Source organism: Balaenoptera borealis (genome assembly GCF_965194805.1).
Source record: "Balaenoptera borealis genome assembly, chromosome: 12".
Taxonomy (NCBI): Eukaryota; Metazoa; Chordata; class Mammalia; order Artiodactyla; family Balaenopteridae; genus Balaenoptera; species Balaenoptera borealis.
In genome coordinates this window covers 36,080,050-36,101,271 of record NC_138869.1, presented here as the reverse complement: position 1 = coordinate 36,101,271, position 21,222 = coordinate 36,080,050, and the positions used below count along the sequence as shown (strand labels likewise).

Genomic DNA, 21,222 nt, shown 5'->3' with positions numbered 1-21,222 from the left:
ATAAGGATTCTAAACTGAGATCCCAAAGTGGATAGGCTTTTGCCCAACAGGGTGTCACTTAAAGCCTTTGTATTAGGATCGGTGGTTGAAAAAACTTCCTACCTGGTTTTGAGTAAAAGCGGTTCTGGGTCTTCGGCCTCTATACCAACTCAACTCTCTTTTCAAAGAAAGTCTTTCTGAGGCTGAAAAGTAATCTTCATATTTCAAAACACTTTCTTCCGGCACTGAGTGATCCACAGTACAAGGTAATGAGATCCCATTAGGAAGACTCGGGACATGTAGACATAGGTTAATCTCTTTCCCTAAAAACAGAAAAATAAATCCCACCTTAGATGTCCAATTCTATATTCCACAAAGTTCTATAAGAAGTAATTTCAGGAACTTGTCTTTAATTTTCCTAGTAGAATTCTTCTGGGTTTCACAGGAGAACTGACCTTTCATCGACCAAAATCCAAAAAGCAAATAAAAATGAGAACCCTGCCTTGCTGATAGAGGACACATTTTGGCCTCTGAATGTCATTTATTTTTCAGTGAAAAGAGATTTAGAATATCTGATGTGGCAAATAAACCCAGAGATCTTCTGAAGAAAATGAAGGTTCTTGGCATTTCCTGTGGGTGAACTTCATATCCACTTGGATCTAAGGCCGATGTTCTTTTTATTTCCCATAGGACTCAGCTGGAGGCATTAAAAGTGCTAGATTCTTCAATTATGTAATTGGATGAAATTGCAGTTTTTCTCTAAGTCTATGTAGTATGAAAAAAAGGCCAAATTAAACATTGCAAACGAATTAACAAAGAATATTAAAAATTACGTTGTGGCGTACCTGAAGAGCCGCAGGTGTCTGTCCAGGGCCTGTGGGGTTTCATTGATGGAACACAGTCTTTCTTCTGGTCCAGTCCTAAGATGCTCTCAATTGAAAAGGAGCAGGGCGAGGGTTTGCTTTTCCCGAGCCGAGCGCCTTCCTGAAGGCTGGGAGACATCCTCGTGTGGGCTGCACAGAGCTATAGCTCTGGCCTCTCCACTCCTCCCTGGCTGCCTCGGCCCCACGTGTACCGGGCTGGACCTTCCTGCAGTTTACCTTATGGCTCCGCTGACGATGGGGGCTGGATTTAGAACGTCACTAATTAAGATCCTGTCTTAGAAAGTTTTAGCATGTCAATGAACACTGGCCCAGCCAGCAGCTCCAGGAGTTAATTGTTTATTTGTTTGCAAGTAATTAGCAACTAATGGCTACACCAGGGGGGCCACCTACAGGGACAAAAAGTGTTATCTCTCCTAAGCAGAATACAGACTTAACTTTCTCGAAAAGAAGTGATGCACAGACTAGCACTCCTCTTTTATTTGAAATCATTAATGTATAAAATCATGCTTTTTATTCTGAAGTTTATACTTTCATGAACTCCAGTTACCTAATACAGGCAAGATAGGAGAGCAGTCAAGTAATAAATAATCTAATTTAAGTGAATTTTCTTCCAAAGAAATTGGAAAAAATAATAATCCCTTAATGCTATTATAGTAATTCTGATGAAAAGGCCTGTTTTTCACATGCATATGTAATAGTGAATGTTGTCAATGAAAACACAATAGTATTTGGAGTGCAGCATACTGGAAAGGGTTTGCAATGTTATTAACACTGAGTTTAATTGTCTTCCAAGTGCCTGGATTAATTCATAAGGAACAGCTGCACCAAGTATTTTAAATAATTAATGAGCTAATTCTCTTCTTTCATCTTTTCTTTTAAATGAGAGAAATACAAGTTTATATGAAGATTCATATGTAACTGCCTCCAAGCAACTAAAAAGTATGACTATTCAAACTAAAGGAAGAATTTCTCTCCCATCATAGTTGTTTCAAAGAAAAAAAACATAGTTTACTGCATCTTTTAAAGAAAAATTTCTCTCTGTTGATATTTTGAGGGACTGGAGGGTTTTCATGAGGACAATAAGGTTTGTGAAAAATAACCAAGAGCAGAATATTTTAATTTCATCATCCTAAGAAAACATGAAATTAAAAGAGAAACACAGCTGCTAATTGGGAAGATTTTGAAGTGGCCACTTCCTACCAAGGTTGTGACACTTTCAGTTCTTGTACTCTCTTACTCCTCTTCTTCCAATACCTTCTTGATGATAAATTTAAGTGCTCAGCTTTATCCAGCATTTAAACAACTATTGGGCTTTTCTTGTGGGAAGAGGAAAAGTAGTCTGCGTCAATAGAGGAAACAGTCTCTACAGGACTGAGCTCAACTTCATCAGATTTTGCCCTATCACAATGTCACTTGCTATCACAATGTCATAAATACCAAGCTAAATTCCTCCTTACACGAGCTCTAGAGTGAATAAACGATTCACAAACAAAACATTAACAGGCACACAAGATAGACTTATAAATATACAAGTAAAGCCATTCTGACAATGAATAAACTAGTAAAACCTTTATACCTTGTGGAGGTTTTGCCTGTAGTGTTTTGGGGTGTAGACTGTGCAATGGTGAGGGTGACCTTACTCTGGGAAGGCTTGGAGGAAGAGACTGATTCAGGACCTCCCAGATTCCTTTCTCTCCTTTGAAACATTCATTCATTCATCCATTCATCCCACAGTTGGGTGAACATCTACTGAGTACCAGAAAAAACAGAATAGGATCCTTGCCTTCATGTGCCCATGAAGCTCACAGTGGGGGTGGGAGTGGTGAGACAGGCAACAAACAATAATTGTAAATAAGTAAATAATCTCGTACATTAACCAGGGATGAGAATGGAAAAAGAAAAAAGGTAAGTCAGGTAAGGGAGGTGGAAGGAGGCCTCACTGAGACCTTCAACCCCACAGATCAGTGCCCTAGAGGCACAAGTTTCAAGGATGCCACAACACATGCTGAAGCTACTCCAGTCCCCAATTTCTTCTTTACGAACACAAACATTGCAACATTTTTATTTCTCTTGAGTTGATTTTATCTGGACTTATAACATTTTATATATGGATGAGTAGATGGAAATAAAAGATAGCAAAGAATTTCTTTTAAAATGTGGAGGAAATGTTTTCTCATATACTCATATAATGAATTTTTATAGAGCACTTAACCTGTGCCAGACACCATTCTAGGTGCTAGAGATTAGTAATAAACAAAACAAGGTAATTTGAGAGAGTGATAAACTCAATGAAAGGAATAAACAAGGTGATGGTGATGAAATGTAACAGGGGTAGGCGTGGAATGGGAAGAGGGTCTTTAAGTATTGATGGTCAGGGAGGCCTCTCTAAGGAGGTGATATTTTAGCTGAAGCTGAGGATGAGAGAAAGCTAGCATGCCAAGATCTTGAGAAAAAGCATTCCAGTCAGAAGGAACAGCAAGTACAAAGGTCTTGCAGCTGAAAAGCATTGGAATATTTGAGGAAGAAAAGGGCAGTTAGCCAGAGGGAAGTGAGTGGTACCAGATGCTATTGTTTGGAGAGCCAGGCCTGGCTGGATAATAGATGCCTTTATAAAGACCATTGTAAGGAGTTCAAGAGCAAAGGGAACCCATGGCAGGGTTTTAAGTTGGGACTAATATGATAGTCTGAGCTGTTTTTACTCACAACACTTCTGACACCAAATGTGTATGGGTTTTTCCATACCAAGCAATTCTCCAGTTCTCTGCAGACATCAACAGGGTATCCTACAATTCAATTCTGACACTAACTACCTGGAGTTAGTGCAGACCCCACAGGTTAAGGGTTCACTTCCACAAGACTACCCCCACTTTAGAAACTAGTTTGCAAGTCCCAAGTTGCCACTTGTACTTCTGACCAACTGACTGTACATCTGGGGTTCCCATGACCCACTTCTCAGGTTCAATTATTTGCTAGAATGGCTCACAGAACTCAGGAAGGCATGTTGCTTATGTTTACTAGTTTATTATAAAGGATACAACTCAGGAACAGTCAAATGGAAGAGATGTATAGGGCATGGTATGGGGGAAAGGTCAGAGAGCTTCCATGCCCTCTCTGGGCACACCACCCTCCCAGTGAACACCATTTCAATGTGTTCGCCAACCTGGAAGCTCTCTGAACCCTGTCCTTTAGGGGTTTTTATGGAAGTTTCATTACATAGGCAAGACTGAATAAATCATTGGCTATTGGTGATTGATCTCAATCTCCAGCCCCTCTCCTCTCCCCTGAGGTTGGGAGGTGAGGCTGAAAGTTACAAGCCTCTAAGTTTGGTCTTTCTGGCAACCAGCCCCCATCTTGAAGCTATCTAGAACCCACCAAGAGTCGTGTCATTAGAATAAAAGATGCTCCTATCACTCTTATTACTCAGGAAATTCCAAGAAATTTAGTAGCTGTGTGCCTGGAACTTGGGACAAAGACCAAATATATTTCTTTTTATTATATCACAGATAGGATTTACAGTTTTAAAACCCCACCCTGGCTGCTACGTAGAAAGAGACTGAAGAGTGATGAGTGTAACCAGGAAGATCAGTTGGGAGTTGTTTATTCAATACCTTTTTACTGAGCATATACTAATGCGAGGCATTGTTCTAGGTATGACGAAAACAGAGATAGCTGTCTGGGGCAAGAGATGATGGCTAATAGTGGATTTGCGGAGAGGTACAATTCTTCAGGAGGTTGTGGGAGACTGAGTAATTGAATAATTAGTACCAATTCTTCAATCCCCATAATATATTATATAGCCACCCCCTTGCTGTGGCCTCATAGTGGATATAGTGTACTTCCCACCCCTTAGCTTTAGGCTTGTCTATGTGACTTGCTTCAGCCAATGGGAAGTGATGTGAGCAGAAGCTTGAAATGTGCCAGCATGATTGGTTTTCCCTCCTGAGCTTCTGACATCACCATGTGGTCATCCCTGGGGTAGCTGCTGCCCCTCAGCCTGAGCCCCAGAATGAACACACAGACCCCAACCCATCCAGCGGCCTGCAGTCAAGCAGGCCAAGCCCAGGCAAACTCAGCCAAACACCAACTGACCTACAGTATTGTGAGTGAGAAAAATAAATATTCGTTGTTTAAGCCATTGAGATTTTTGAAGTTATTTGACACATAGCATTGTGGAGGAAATAGCTCATCCATTCAGGGATAGAAAAACACATCCTGCTGATGGACTGGTGGAAATGAAGGAAAGAGAGGCATTAAGGATGACTGTTTTTTGGCTTGAGCAAATATAGTGTCATTTACTGGGGTGTGAAAGCCTGGATTAGGAGAGGAAAGGTGTGGCGAGAAGTGAAGAGTTCCAGTTTGGATAGCAAGTAGGCTACTGGGTTTATGAGTATGAGCTCCGGGCTGAATCTCTTAAGTTTGTGCATTACCAGCATAAATCATAGGTATTAAAGCCATTAAAAGCTAGAGGCTTGCATGAGATCACCAGTGAATGGACCTAGATACAAGAAGGATCTTAGGACCAAGTCTGAGGTATTCCAACATTTGGAAATTGGAGAAGATGTGCTGCAGAAGGAACTAGAGAAGGAAACAGCTAGTAAGGCAAGAGAAAAATCTGGAGATACAGTAAGTGACCCAAGAGAGGAAAATGGGTCAAGGAGAAAGATGGCTACAATAGCATCTCAAGTGGTCTTCCTGCTTCCATCCTTGATCTCCTATGGTTTTCTATCAACACAGTAAGCAGCCAGAGGGATCATTTAAAAACAAGTCAGTTCAGGGAATTCTCTGGCGGTCCAGTGGTTAGGACTCCGTGCTTCCACTGCAGGGGGCATGGGTTCAATCCCTGGTTGCCTGGTTGGGAATAAGATCCTGCAAGGCTTGCAGTGTGGCAGGAAAAAAAAAAGTCAGTTCATATCAAAACTCTGCTCAAAAAAATGGCTTCCCATCTCAGTAAAAGTCAGTCTTTATAGTGTCCTACAGGCTCTGACATGATTTGCCAGCCCCCCTTCCCTATCTGATCTTACCTCTTATTACATCTCCCATGCTCACTTTGTTCCAGCTACACGGAACCTCTTCCTGAAAACACAGGCACAATCCTGCTTCAGGAGTTTACATTGGTTGTTTTCACTACCTAGAATGTTCTTCCTTCACATATCCCTCATGGACTACTCTGTTACCTCCTTCAAGTATTTCCTCAAATATCATTTTCTCAATAAGGCTTACTCTTCCTGCCCCTTTAAAAATTTCAACCTCTCTTTCAGGATTCCTGAGGCCCTCTGCCCTGCTCCAATTTTTGTTAAAAGCATTTACTACCTTTTGCCTTTTTATATATCCTTTTTTGTTGTTGTTTTGTTTTTGGTTTTTTTTTTTTTTTGCCCGCACAGCGCAGCATGCGGGATCTAAGTTCCCTGATCAGGAGTCGAACCCATGCCCGCTGCAGTGGAAGCATGGAGTCTTAACCACTGGACCGCCAGGGAAGTCCCTTATATATCTGTTTATTATGTTTATTGTTTATTGCCTGTTTCCTATCTCTAGAATTTTTGTCTGTTCTGTTCATTCTAGCATCCAAAACAGTACTCGGCTCATACTAGATGAAAGAATAAATGAATGCTCAGCTGTGTCAATGCTGCTGAGAGGCTGAGTGAAAATACACTAGGTTTGTTAACGAGGGGGTTACTGTAAACCTTGGCAAACTGGAGGGTAAAGAAAAAAGCCAGACTTGAAGTAAACTGGAGAGTGAATGGGATATTTCTGTTCTAGCAATATGCTGGACCATATTCCTTGAAAGACCCTTCAACTACAAAACAATTAGATCCTGGGTAAAATATACCTTCAAATACATTGCTGAGATCCCCATAAGTAAGGGAAATGTTTGTTCACCAAACAAAACAATAAAAACCCAACAACCAAGAAATGAAATCAGAACTGGGAGCAGTGATCAGTAAACAAACGATAAATACAAGGTAACCCACAAGGGAAAAATCCTTAGTATCACTGAAACCAGGATTCTAATCCTCGGGCTAGCAGTAGGCGGGGGCAGGGAGCACCGAACTGAACTCTCTTACTTCAGGCCACTTCGATAATGGTTCCTGGCAAAAGCTGACCAAATTCTCTCTGGAAGAAAGCCTCTCTAATTTAGGTCCACAGGATTCCCACAGATTAAAAGTAAGCAAATATAACCTCACAATCAAAGATTGGCAAGCACATGAGGCCAGCTACCATGACATGTGTAAAGGCCAACATGGAGAGGAATTGAGGTTTCCTGTCAATAGTCAACACCAACTTGCTAGCTATGTGAATGAGTCACTTGGGAAGTGAATCCTCCAGCCCTACTCAAGCCTTCAGGTGACTGAAGCCCCAAATGACACCTGATCACAATATTAACAGAGACTCCAAGACAGGACTGGGTATCCAAGTCACTCCTGAATTCCTGACATAGAGAAACTGTGAGAGGTATTAAATGAATACTACTGTTTTAAACCACTAAGCTTTGGGTGATTTATACAGCCCTAGATAATTTATCTAAAAAGCTCCATCATAAAAAAAAAACTGGGCACAGGGAACTCTACTCAATAGTCTGTAATGGCCTATAAGGGAAAAGAATCTAAAAAAAAAAAAAGTAGATATAGGTATATGTATAACTGATTCACTTTGCTGTACCGCAGAAACTAACACAACATTGTAAATCAACTATACTCCAATAAAAAAAAAAAAACTGGGAAGGGGGAAACTGTAGGTAGACTGGTCAAGAACAAAAGATAGAACACAAATTACCAATATTGGGAATAAAGAGGTGACATCACTACAGAAATTGCAAACATTAAAAAGATAAAAGAATATAATGAACAACTTTATATTAGTAAATTCAACAACTTACATGAAATAGGCAAGTATCTTGAAAAATATATGATTACCAAAACTGAGACAACATGAAATAGAAAACATGCCTAGTTCTATACCTATTAAAGAAACTGAATTGGTTATCAAATTCTTTCCCACAAAGAAAACTTCAGGCCCAGATAACTTCACTAGTGAAGTTTATCAAACATTTAAAGAAAATCTTGGGACTTCCCTGGTGGCGCAGTGGTTGAGAATCCACCTGCCAACGCAGGGGACACAGGTTCGATCCCTGGTCTGAGAAGATCCCACGTGCCATGGAGAAACTAAGCCCGTGCACCACAACTACTGAGCCTGCGCTCTAGAGCCCACGAGCCACAACTACTGAGCCGATGTGCCACAACTACTGAAGCCCGCGCGCTTAGAGCCTGTGCTCTGCAACAAGAGAAGCCACCTCAATGAGAAGCCGGCGCACCACAAAAAAGAGCAGCCCCAGCTCGCCGCAACTAGAGAAAGCCTGCGCGCAGCAACAAAGACCCAACGCAGCCAAAAATAAATAAATAAATTTATTTAAAAAAAATTTTTTCAGCAAATTAGGATTAGAAGTAACTTTCTCAATCTGATAAAGGGCATCTATAGAAATAATCAGTAAACATACTATTTAATGGTGAAATATTGAATTTCTCCCTAAGATTAGGAACAAAGCAAGGATGGTCACTTTCACCATTTCTATTGAACACCAGTGCAATAAAGAAAGAAAAAGAAATAAAGATCATATAGATCAGAAAGGAAGAAGTAAAGGGTCTCTTTTCACAGATGACATGATTGTTTACAATAGAAAACTTTTAAGAATCTACAAAAGCTACTAAAACTAATAAGTGAATTTAGCGAAGTCATACTATAAAGGTAAATATACAAAAATCAATTTAATCCCATATATTAGCAACAAACATATAGTTATGCTATGATCCAGCAATTTCATTCCTAGAAAAATGAAAACAGGTCCACAAAAAGACTTGCATGAGAATATTCACAGAAGCTCTACTGATAATAGCCCAAACTGGCAATTAGGTGTCTATCAACAGGAACACAGATAAACTATGGTATAACTATATAATAGAATACAACTCAACAATATAAAGGTATTGATATATAGTATCAATATATGGAACAACACTGATGAATTTCAAAAGCATTTCAAAAACATTATAAGTCAAAGAAGCCTTACACAAAAAAATACATGAAGTTTGATTCACTTATGTGATGTTCCAGAACAGACAAAACTAGTTTATATTGAAAAAATCAGAATTTGGGGTTGGAGGCGGAGAATGAATGGGAAGAAGAATCAGGAAACATGGGGGGTGATGGTAATGTTCTATATCTTGCTAGGCTTTGGATTACACAGATGTATTCATTTGTCAATATTTATTAATACTCTAAGATTTATTCACTTCACTGTATGTAAAATTTTATCTGTTAAAGCATAAACGAGTGCTCAACTATAGTTAATGATACACATGCTAAAGAGTTTAGGGGAGAAGTATATTGATGTCTGTAACTTTAAAATGCATAAAAAATAAAATAGATTGGTGGATGGATGGATATGTGATTATAATTAAACATTATTCTATAACTGTAAACAAATAGAACTTCTAGTCCCATAAAGTTTTCCAAAATGAGAGACATGTTCTGTGTTTGCACTATCCAATATTGTAGCCACTAGCCACATGTGGCTAATGAGCACTTGAAATGTGGCTAGTGCAAGTGCTGGTGCAATTAAATTTCAAATTTAATTATCTTGTAATTTATTTACATTTAGGTAGCCACATGTGGCCAGTGGCTACTATATTGAACAGCACAGACAGAGAATATTGCCATCACTGCAGAAATTTCTGTTGGACAATGCTGGTCTAGAAGTACAGAACAATGTTGAAAATAGTGATGACGAAAACAGACATCCTTGTTTTGTTCCTGACATGAGAATAGTGTTTCACCAGTAATATAATGTCTACTGTTGTTTCTAATAAGTGCTGTTTATATAGAGTAATGTTATAATGAATACAAACACAAAATATCTATAGTGATTTATAGCTTTTAAAGCATTTTTAGTGTATTTGTGCTTAATCCTTCAATAAATCCTCCACTATTTGGTAGTTGAGAAAACAAACTGAGAGTTCAGTTGTAATTTGCAGAAGTCACCAAATAGCAGTGGCAGAGCCTCGACTTTTCTGTCTCCAAATTCCCTGTTCTTCTGATTTTATCAATTAATGGCCACTGTAACATCTTCACCAATGATCTCATAATATAAACATCAAAGTGTACTGATGAATTAAGAAAAAGGTTGTGAACCTAATTGGGAAAAGAACTTGAAAAAGAATAGATACATGTATATGTATAACTGAATCACTTTGTTGTACAACTGAAACTAACACAACATTGTTAATCAACTATACTCCAATATAAAATAAAAAGTTAAAAAGAAAGAAAAAGGTTGTGAAACCTTGCTTATGATCAATCCTCAATATCTTTCAACAATTATTTTGAGATGAGAAATAAAAGCCTGACACATTGACATTGAAGAGACTTTAGGAATTGTAAAATTGGACAGCTTATATTTTAAACATCTACATGTTCAAGGTGAAGTAAAAGTTGAGAGGTTTATGTTTTATTTTGCTTTAGTAACTTGTAAATCAACTCAGGCTTTGCTAACATTTATTTTCTAATTATGTATTTCAATTAAGTCCCAAATCATTAACTATCAGGAAAAATGCCCAATGTGTTAGGTGTTTTGGCAGAGATTTTTATAAACCAGTCATAGCATAATAAGAAATAAAATCAGCCTGTGAGCATAATAAGAAAGAAATGCAATAAGCAAAGCTTTAATGACATTTGCCCCTTACTTTTGCACAGGAATTACACTGTTCTATTTGAGACCCTCAGTATTTTTAAATATTAAAATGTGTTTTCTAAAATAAAATATTTTTTACTATTACACATACAGTATCTTCTAGAGCAATGCTAAAGTAGACATTCAATAAATATTTGTTGAATGAGTGAATAAACGGATGGATGGATAGGTGGATGGATGGATGGGACTATCATCTTCCTCTAATGTCAGGAAGAGGTGACATTTGTAAGCTGGACAGGCAATGTAAATTCTGTGTGTTTACTATTGTTGCCATTGCTTTTTAATGTGTAAAAGTATTCCCAGTTTTCTATGAACTACTTATGTATGACTCCAGGGTAATCCACAAATTAGACATTATGACATTCTGAAACTATAATTCAATAAAAAGTGAGATGGGGGATTCATTTTTAAAATCTGAGCTTAAAATTTAAAAATCCTGAGGCACAATTCATATCTGTGACACTCTTGTCATTCCTCAGGCCCTCCTCAGCCATCATTGTTACTTGAGACACATGGTATATTTCCCAGTGGCTACAAGGTTCAGGAGAGTTGGGACTATTTCACACACTTCTGTCTCTCCCAGCACCGATCACAGTGCCCATCAAACAGGAGATATTAAATAAAGATTTGTAGAATAAGTTCACTCTATTTATAACATTTAGAAAACATTTTAGGCTTTGCTCTTCTCAACTTCAAGAGTATAGTTTCATATTTTTACACTTTCAAATCAGTCAAAATTGTTTTCAGTATAGTGCCTTGCATATATCAAGCCCTTGATTTTAAAAATTTGATATAAAATCATCTAAAACTCTGATACATTTCTATTTTTAAAAAAATTCATTTAATACTATGGTACATAGAGTAAAATATGATAGTCTCCTTCAATTCTACCCCATTTTTACTCTCCAACCCACTGGCCACCACTACTAACAGCTTAGTGCTGCTCCTTCCTGCCTTTTTAGAATGCCTTGACATAAAGAAGTAGATGCATGCACACACGTTTTTATCCACATGGAGTCAGACACACATGCTATTATGCAATGTGGTTCCCCCACACTGACATGACATGACATCAGCACACACAGCTCTACCTCATTCTTCAACAGCTGCTTGGTGCTACATCAAGTGGAAGAACCATAATATATTGAACTATACCCCTGATAATGGCACTTACGTTTGTCTCTAATTTTTTAAACTATAACAGGGCTTCCCTGGTGGCGCAGTGGTTGAGAGTCTGCCTGCCAATGCAGGGAACACGGGTTCGAGCCCTGGTCTGGGAAGATCCCACATGCCGCGGAGCAACTAGGCCTGTGAGCCACAACTACTGAGCCTGCGCGTCTGGAGCCTGTGCTCCGCAACAAGAGAGGCCGCGATAGTGAGAGGCCCGCGCACCGCGATGAAGAGTGGCCCCGCTTGCCACAACTAGAGAAAAGCCCTCGCACAGAAACGAAGACCCAACACAGCCAAAAATAAATAAATAAAAATAAATAAATAAATAAATAAATAAATAAATAAATAAATAAACTATAACAAACAATGACTACCTTGTTAGCACATACGCAGGAGTATTTCCATGAAAAAGTTTCTTTGAAGTATATATTATTTCTTTATCATCCAAAAATAAACCAGAATTTATTATGAAAAAAAAGAATATATTATTTTTTGCTGGATTCGGCCATATTTCCTTCTAAGAAATCTTTACCAATGAACACTCCCACCCAATCTAGCCCTTGTCTTTATGTCCTCCCCAGATTGACAATGGGAACAAGAAAACTCAGGGCTAGGTTAAATTAGACTCAGGATTTCCCCAGCCTCAAAAATCAAAGATAAAATAGTTTAGGATTTAAGGCTCCCAGGGGCTCAGGCCTACACATTAGTGCCATTTAATCTAATCATTGTAGATTAAATGAGAGTTGTCAGTTAACCTGAGAACCTGATTGTTATTTATAACATTGTTTCTGGAGGATAAATGTCATGGTTCTTATCAACTTAGAAACAACCTTTTGAATCACAACAAACATTTATTAAACTCCAGCATGTATCAGGGATGTACTAGGTAACCAGGGGATGAAATGATGTCTGCCCTCAAGAAACTCATGATCAAGAAGGTAGCCATTAATATTAATTTTGTTCAGTGTGATAATGCGATTATGGTTATATTTTTAAAAATGCCCTTCTAAAAGAGATTCTACTTAAGTATTTACAGGTGAAATTTCAGAATGTCTGGGTTTTGGTTGAAAATACTTCAGGAGGGCTTCCCTGGTGGCGCAGTGGTTAAGAATCCGCCTGCCAATGCAGGGGACACGGGTTCGAGCCCTGGTCCGGGAAGATCTCACATGCTGCAGAGCAACTAAGCCCGTGCGCCACAACTACTGAGCCTGCGCTCTAGAGCCCGTGAGCCACAACTACTGAGCCCACACAGCACAACTACTGAAGCCTGTGCCCCTAGAGCCTGTGCTCCGCAGCAAGAGAAGCCACCGCAATGAGAAGCCCGCGCACCGCAACGAAGAGTAGCCCCTGCTCGCCACAGCTACAGAAAGCCCGCACACAGCAAAGAAGACCCAATGCAGCCAAAATAAATAAATAAAATAAATAAATTTTTAAAAAATCTTATATTATAAAAAAAAAAAAAAGAAAAGAAAATACTTCAGGAAAACCCAGAAAGAAAACAAAGGTAATTGAAGCAAGTGTTGCAAAATGTTGATAAGTGCTACATTGGACTGATGGGTATATGTGGATTCATTGTCTCCAATGAATAGAAATATAATAATGAGGGTTCATTATTTTCTGCACTTTTGTAAATATAAATAACAAAATTCTCATTCTTCTAGGAACACCAATCAATAAATACAAAATTTCAATATAAGAATAAAGATGTGTGCACAAGAGGCTATGGGAGCAGAAAAGGGCCCAGATCGCTTGAGTGAGACTGAGAAGGGCTGAGGAGTGGTAAGAGCCCAACTCTGGTGTCATACTACTTGGGTCCAAATTCCAGCACTGTGCCTTTTTTAAACTATGTGACCTTGGGCATGTAACTTAGCCTCTCTGTGCTTCAGTTTCCTCTATAATTAAATGGGGATAATTATAGTACCTAATTGAGGATCAAATGAGATAATACTTGCAAAGCCCTTGAAGTAACACCTGACACATAGTAAACATTATGTAAACAGCTTGCTATCATTTATTACCATTATCAATGTTACTATGAAGGTTTTTCAGAGATGTCTTCAGGTAGAGATGTTTCAAGAAAAGGTCAGAGAAAAGCAACGTAATGAAGACCAGTCAGGTATAGAGGTGTGTGTGTGTGTGTGTGTGTGTGTGTGTGTGTGTCTGTTGAGGGGAGTAAGAGGGAGGAAGTGAACCTGATTCCCATATTTCTAGCTTATGTGACCAAATGGATAATGACATCATTAACAGAGGGAACAGAGATGAAGGAGAGTTTACCACTTGAAAACTGTATTTCTAATCATATAAACAAATGACAAAGTATTTAGCAAACTGAATTACCTCAGAATTAAAATATAGTTCCCAGATTGAGAAGGTAAAAAACTGATGAAAAATTGGCAGCACACCCAAGCAGTCTGTGTGGATGCCTTCTTCACCCCACTGGGGCTCTGAGACCCTGCACTAGGCTGCCCTTCTTCATGGATGTTCTCCACACCCCTTGTGTTCTGAAGTCCTGCAGTAGGCTTCCAACCTGCACAAAAGCCCTCCTCATCATGCTTGGACTCCGCAACAGCCCTCTCAGGCACCCTCACCCCACATTTGCTCCAACATCTTGCTGCTTGGGGGCTGCCCCTCCAACCAAAATGCTGTTTTTACCCATCTTGTGCTCTCACGCCCCCCTATGTAGATGAGGGGGCTCACCTTGCATGGGCTCTGGCACCCCACACCAGGGTGCCCCTTTGTGAGGATGCTCTCCTCGCCCCTGCTGGCTTCAACACCCCATTCTGGGCCCCCATGCCTACCCACCCTGCATAGACTCCTACTTTATTTGGCCACACCTAATGGCTTTAGGGCTGAATTATTCAGAAAGGGAAGAGAAAAAACCACACAGCTGTTTTTACATGAAATCACTGTCTTCTGTTATTAAGACTTTACTTTTGACCCTGTATATAGAACATGACTTAGCTAAATCACTCATGCAATTTTTCCTTTAAACCAATACATCTCATAAAGTATTGAGTTTACTTAAGACAATGTTAATTTGCCCATGATTTATGATATCTCATATCACTAATGTATACAGTTTCTCCAATATTTGTTTCAAATCACAACCACAATTAAAGGTGTTTTGGGGACTTCCCTGGTGGTCCCATGGGTAAGACTCTGTGCTCCCAATGCAGGGGGCCCGGGTTCAATCCCTGCTAGGGGAACTAGATCCCACATGCACACTGCAACTAAGAGTCCGCATGCCACAACTAAGAGTCTGCATGTCGCAACTAAGAAGTCCGCATGTCGCAACTAAGAAGCCCACATGCCGCAACTGAAAAAAGATCCCACAAGCCACAACTAAGACCCGGCGCAGCCAAAAACAAATAAATAAACAAATAAATAATATTAAAAAAATAAACAAAGGTGCTTTTATCAAAAATCAGGGTAGATGTCAAAATCCTCACACCTTTCCTGCCACCCTGATCTCTATGCAATTCTCAAAATAGCCAGCCACTCCTGCCTTAGGGCTTAGGGTGTCTGCCAGGTTGTTCCTCTCCCGGAACACCCTCTCCTCAGATGTCCCCATTGCGCACTCCAGTGACTCCTTCAAGGTTTTGTTCAGATGTCATCTCCTCAATGAAGTCTACTCTGACAAGCTTATTTAAAATTGCAACTGCCCCTCATCCCATTTTCCCTGCTGTTTTCCATAGCACTTCCCACTTTCTAATATACTACTGATATACTTCTAATACTACATGTTTATTTTTCATTATCTTTCTTCCTACCATCTCCACTAAACTGTAGCTCCGCAAGGGCAGAGATTTTTAATATTTTGTTCATTACCTAATAAATATTTGTTGAATGACGACAGCCATTTCCTGAGGTAGTTTGAATCCTAAAACTAAATTCAGAGCACCATCTAGTGTTCTTACAAGGATGTGCTGATTAACTCTGAGACTTCTCTGCACCAGCCATGATATACACAGTACTGGTTTAATCAATTCTCAGTAACTGTTTTTTTTTTACTGCCCTCTGTGGTTCCATAAAAAGTAAAATGATTTCAGTGATTAACCTGTCATGGGACTTACTGGTTTCTCTAAGAGCAACCTCTTCTCCACTGACTTGCCTATTGCTCCCCAGAACTTCTGGGGAGTAGGAATGTCATGCAGATCTTATATCTTTTAATCTGAGGGCATCTCCCCTCCCCGCACTGCCAAAAACCAAAAAACAAAAACAGGGTAATAGCCTTTGCTGGTTTGGTACCTACACCATTTCTCCAGAATATCACAATATATATTTATTGATTAAAAATTTTTTGATTTGACCACAAAAGCCCCTAAATCAAAGTGATAAAACACTAGCAAGGGTAATATTATTTAAAATAGTATCAGGATTCTCTAAGACAATGAGGACAATCTTCTGATTTAGAAAATATTGGCTTCTTTAGTTATGATAAAGAGGGGAAAATGAAGAAAATGAAAGCTGCCTTAAAAGCACTGAAACATTTAATATTCAAGAGTAAATAATGAAGAGAATACTTAGCTGATTTTTACTGAATGCTTATTGTGCCCAGCACTATTCTGAAAGCTCATTAATCATCTTCCCAACTCTATCATGTAGGTTCTCTATATTAAGCCCCAGTTTTTAGATGATGAAAGGGAGACACAGAGAAGTTAAGTAACTTGACTCAAGTCACAGAACTAGTAAAGAGTGAGGCCAGGATTCAAAGCCAGCTAGGCTGGCTCCACAGTCCATGTCCATGAGCTCATGCCCATGCTTTTATTCACCTCCCAACAGAAACAGGAATGATGCTGCTTGGTTTCACAGTTCTTGGCTTGGTCAAAGAAATTAGTTTACAATGTCCTCATCTTCCAAAAACGAATCAAGGCAACCATAAAAGAAACAGGCATATACAATTATCCTAGAAATAAAGTTTTATTCTTTTCACAGTCAAGAAAGTAGAAGCTATGGAATTTGCCTGTCCAAGGATTTATGTTTTAGCCACAAATTTGCAATCTAAGGACGCTGTGGCAAAGAGCAAAAGCAACATTAATATTAAGGTCAAAGACCAGAGGGTGGTTTGCAATGGGCACAATGAAGAATTGCTTGGTCCTGGCTGCCCACCCACCTCTTTTGGAACACACTCCTTAGAACTTTTGATTCTACCCCCCAATTGCCCACAGCTTCTCCCTACTCGACCACTGGTTCAAACGTTTTAGAGTCGATGGAATGACTCAGGTTCCCAAAATATCAATTAATATACTCATTTCTTGAATTTGGTTCATCTCAGCTGAATGCTAAGAAAACAGCTGAATTATCTGTTAAAGTGAGTCTCATTAAGGAGTGATTTATTAGGTAACATCTAGAATTATTTGCATTATATATTATACTCTCAAAACGAGCATGAATTACCCCAGAATTTCAGATTGATGGAGTCTTTCAGGGGATGTTTGTAAGTGGGAAGATTCCCAAGCTCTTTAGGTGATTCTGGAAATGGTGCTCCTCTCACCATCCTCAGCTGGAACCAAAGACTCTTTCCTAAATATTTACTTGACCCTTTAAATTTTCTAAAATACAAGGTTATTTGGTAAAGGGAAATGGTTATTTTCCATTTTGGATAGAGTTTTTCAACATGTGGTTTGAGGATGACCTGCTTTGGATTCACCTGGGAGATTCCCTGTCCTACCTCTGACCTACGGCATCAGAATCTTCAGCTGGGTTCAGTAATCTGTATTCTAACAACCTCCCCCAGATGACTTTTATGTGTGCATAAGTTTGGTAACCACTAACCTAAGGGGATAATTTTAAAAGGTAAAGCACAAGTGTCATTTGGGTTGTTGGATTCTTTCCTATTATATACCGCAGACCAGAACTTCAAGAGGTATCATGTAAAAACTTAATTATAAGAAGATCAAATATAATTTTAGGAGACTAATAATTAACAAATCTACTTACAAGACTGTATGTCTTTTTGTTGTAAATTATATTGTGAAACGTCTCAATGAATTCTTTGGTGGATGTCGTTTAATCCTGCCTTGCCTTCCATAAAATTAACCTGCTGGCCAGTTTTTACTATGCTACCCACATAAGTCTCCAGTAACCCTTGAGGCATTCTCTGAACAAGCCTCATTTCCTGTATAAAAGGAACCGAGTTTGGTCAACTGTACAGAACTTAGGCTGATTAAACTTAAACTGGTTATCAAAGGAGACTGCTTCTGCAGTTTTAGAGGTGTTTTAAAATAGGAAATACAGTCATTTTTCTGGTTGAGCAGAGTGAACAGTAGCCTAAAGCTAGAGGATCCAAATGGAAAGCCTTTCAAGATTCTTTCTAGCTTTATAATTTGACTAAACTGCCTCTCCACCCAATTGAACATCCAATTGTTTTTGTTTGCTTTGTTTTTTAATCAGCTGAGCCTGGCAAGAATTCCTTGCCTCTCTCTGATAATATAATAGCCTCTTGAGAATCCTTGCACAGTTTAGGTGCACATAACATACAAAAAAGGAAACCATTTAACTTGATGATAATACCCCACCCGGATAATTCAGATACCTAAGATAATTTTTCATTGGAATTATTTAGTTTGGCCAAGTTAACTGGCCTAACCCCTTCAGTTGCACCATGTAATAACTCTTCTTCACTGTTTTCACTTGTCACTTACTCCTGATTCTTATCAGTTGTCACTAACTTTCTTCTTCTTCACTTATAATCTAATTACAGTTCAACCAAGAATGTTACTTACCCTGAAAGTCTTCCTTCTTTAGAGCCAGGTTGCATGCCACTTTGCTGATAGACAAGAAATGTTGAAGGCCAGAGCTGTATTGCTGAGATCTGTATGATGCCGGGTACATCCAAGCAGCTGGGAAGCAGTAATCCTGTAAGAACTGACTCCAAACCACCTTTCAAAAACTAAAGATCTCTTCTACCGGGTGACTAGTTGATAAACAATCTAAGGGGAGAGCTCTTATTGAAAGTTTATTGAAATCTAAGGATTATTCTGTGAAACTATACTGCAAGTCTACCTGGTAAAACTTTAAAAACTTGATTCTATTTTTCCTTCAAGAGATCATGGTAAAATCTAGTATTTGAGTTTAAAATAAGTAACTTCCATTCCGGTTACTGTATTTGGATTTGTTCCACTGTACCTGTATTTATTCCAATTTATCTGTGGAATTGGGCAACTAATAATCTTTATTCAGCATTTCTTATATTTCTTGAATGAAAATGGGATGGATTGGTGGGATTAATGGCTAGATATTTAGAAGACACTAGTGATTCTGCCATTTTCTCTGTATAATGATTCTTCTCTAAGGAATGTGGACATATAGAGATGGACAAAAGAGGCAGAAGTTCTAATCCAGACCGAGTTCTAGAAGTAGAGCTTCACTTTTCTTTCCTGTAAAAAAAGTTAGAGGCTGAAAAAGCTATTTAAAGATTCTTCCAAAACTTTAACAGAAATGCTGATCAGTTACCAGCATAATAAATCAGTGCACCCCGACTTTAAAAAGACGTTTTGTGATTTATAGGAAATATGGAAGTCTGAATTGTGGCGTGTCAGTCTCTCAAGGCCAGGTAAGAACTGACGAATTGGCAGCAAAGTCATGTTTTTAACTGAATATACTGATATGCAAGTGCTCAGAAAAAAATCTTTCGGAGTCTACTGTCCACGAATTTACCAGAAAGCCAAGTTAACGACACAACTGATCACTCAGATCTGAGTTAGCCAGCACCATTTTGCTGGAGAGGGGAAACTGGACGCTTCAGGCAGGGTTGGGAAGGTTATAATTTGAGGAAACTAAAGAAGGCGCCAGCAGGGAGGTCTCCTTCATGGTCTCTGACGAAAAATGTTGCAGGAGTAGTCAAACCGCCCCGAATTCCCCAGTGCTGTCCTCACTCGAGGCTCTGGTTCCAGAAGACGCACGTCTTGCTAGGGGAAGACGGTCCCCTACGATTTACAACCAAACGCGCGGGAGCAGGGCTGGTGTTGGAGGTGCTCAGTAAGAGTCGCCTCCGCCGCCTCGGAGGCCCAAACTCGCGGGCAAGCCCAGAGCAGTGAAGGAACCTCCGGGCCAGCCCCGTCGCGGTGACGGGCGTCGCCGCGAGCCAATGGGCGCGCCGCGAGGCGGGGCAGGCAGGCCAAGGGGGCGGGATTTCCCGCGCGGCAGCGCGGCCCCTTGGCTCCTGGCGAGAGCGGCAGACCCATCGAGAGAGGGCGGCAGACCCATCGAGAGAGGGCGGGTCGGGGTCAGCTGCTGCAGGCGGGCGGGCGCGGGAGCTGTGGGCGGCCGCCGCATATTTTGCTGCCGCCCTACCTCCGCCACGATGCCGGGGATCGACAAGCTGCCCATCGAGGAGACGCTGGAGGACAGCCCGCAGGTGAGGCGCGGGCGGCGGCGGGCTGCGAGGGAAGGAGCGGGGCTGGCCGACCCCAGGCCTGGCGCCGCCGCGGCCGCAGGTGCCAGCCCTGGCCTAGGTGGGCTCCGCCCCCAGTGCCCCCGCCGGTAGCGGGCGGCGCCCCGAGCCGCGGAGGCCGGGCCGCCCTCCCGAGGCCCGCGTGGGCCTGCGCCGCTGGGCCGAGACCCGTGTGCGGGGTCTGGGACGTCGGCGGGCTGCAACCGAGCCGGTTCGTGGGCCCGGCGGTCACGTACGCGCGGGGGGCTCCCTTGTATTTGACAAAAGATGCTTTATAATCGCCGTGATGTGAGGTGGTAAATCCCGATCCTGGAATTTTCTCTTCGAAAACCTCTTCGGAGAAAATGCAGAAGGAGAAAAGACCCGTAGACTTAATGATTTCGACCACGCTAGGGAAGGAAATGGATAGTTTTTGGGGGGGAGATGCTGAAAGACTGTTGATATGCCCCTGCGGAGAGTCCTCGGCGAAGCCCGTCAAGGGTCCCAGAGCCTCCCGGCCGAGTGTCGTGGCCGTGAGTGTAGCCGCTGTCACTCGGGCCACGCACGCCGAGTGGAGGACGGCGCCTTCGCGGCTCCACGACTGCTGCGCCCTCGTTGCAGACTTGGCTCTAATAAACTCATCAAAATAAAAGCCCTGTGTTTTGTGCGTTGGGGATGATGCTAGTGTGGTTGCTCTAGCTTAAGATAGTCTAGGGAAACGTAACCATTACTGATGTTTTCAGTAGTGAAGAATGAAATGAGCGATGTTAAAACCATGTTGGTAGGCGCTGTAACTTGGGTTGAGAAACTTCATCCCTAGGCCTGTCTCTTACACAATAAGGGACTTAAGACGGTGTTGCTGGTTGGCTACCACTTAGAATGAAGAAAATTTTCTGAAATGTTGTTCATTTAGAACTACAACTGCACATATTTCACGTGTCTTGACGGTTTAATATGACTCCAAAAGAACAGGAGGGAGGGCCTGGATCCCCCTTTCCTGTATGATATGTCTGCCATGGATGTGGTGCCAATTTTGATTGCCAAGTTGAAGTTGGGCTCTGATTGTGGAATTG

At 40.6% G+C, this 21,222-nt stretch overlaps 2 protein-coding genes across 10 annotated transcripts in view; one reads left to right on the top strand and one right to left on the bottom strand.

Moving 5' to 3' along the window:
* Window positions 1-19,836, bottom strand: part of HESX1 (HESX homeobox 1) — a 21,103-nt gene extending 1,267 nt beyond the window's left edge. Inside the window, exons 1-4 of one of the 4 annotated variants that reach the window (XM_082344831.1) lie at window positions 19,653-19,836; window positions 18,501-19,154; window positions 825-970; window positions 103-302 (exon numbers count right to left, since the gene is read on the bottom strand). In XM_082344831.1, coding sequence (XP_082200957.1) covers window positions 103-302; window positions 825-970; window positions 18,501-18,535 — 381 coding nt within the window. In that variant the 5' untranslated portion in view covers window positions 18,536-19,154; window positions 19,653-19,836. Of the gene's footprint in view, window positions 1-102; window positions 303-824; window positions 1,105-18,500 lie in introns of all 4 variants that reach the window. The other 3 variants (XM_082344830.1, XM_082344832.1, XM_082344833.1) reach the window with 3 other exon arrangements.
* Window positions 19,837-19,921: 85 nt separating this feature from the next.
* APPL1 (adaptor protein, phosphotyrosine interacting with PH domain and leucine zipper 1) overlaps window positions 19,922-21,222 on the top strand; it is a 36,128-nt gene continuing 34,827 nt past the window's right edge. For 5 of the 6 annotated variants that reach the window (XR_014232123.1, XM_082344755.1, XM_082344757.1 and 2 more), the window contains exon 1: window positions 19,948-20,134. Coding sequence is in view for 5 of the 6 variants with exons in the window: in XM_082344755.1 (XP_082200881.1) it covers window positions 20,081-20,134 (54 nt within the window). In the remaining variant the exon portion in view is untranslated. Of the gene's footprint in view, window positions 20,135-21,222 lie in introns of all 6 variants that reach the window. The other variant, XM_082344754.1, reaches the window with a different exon arrangement.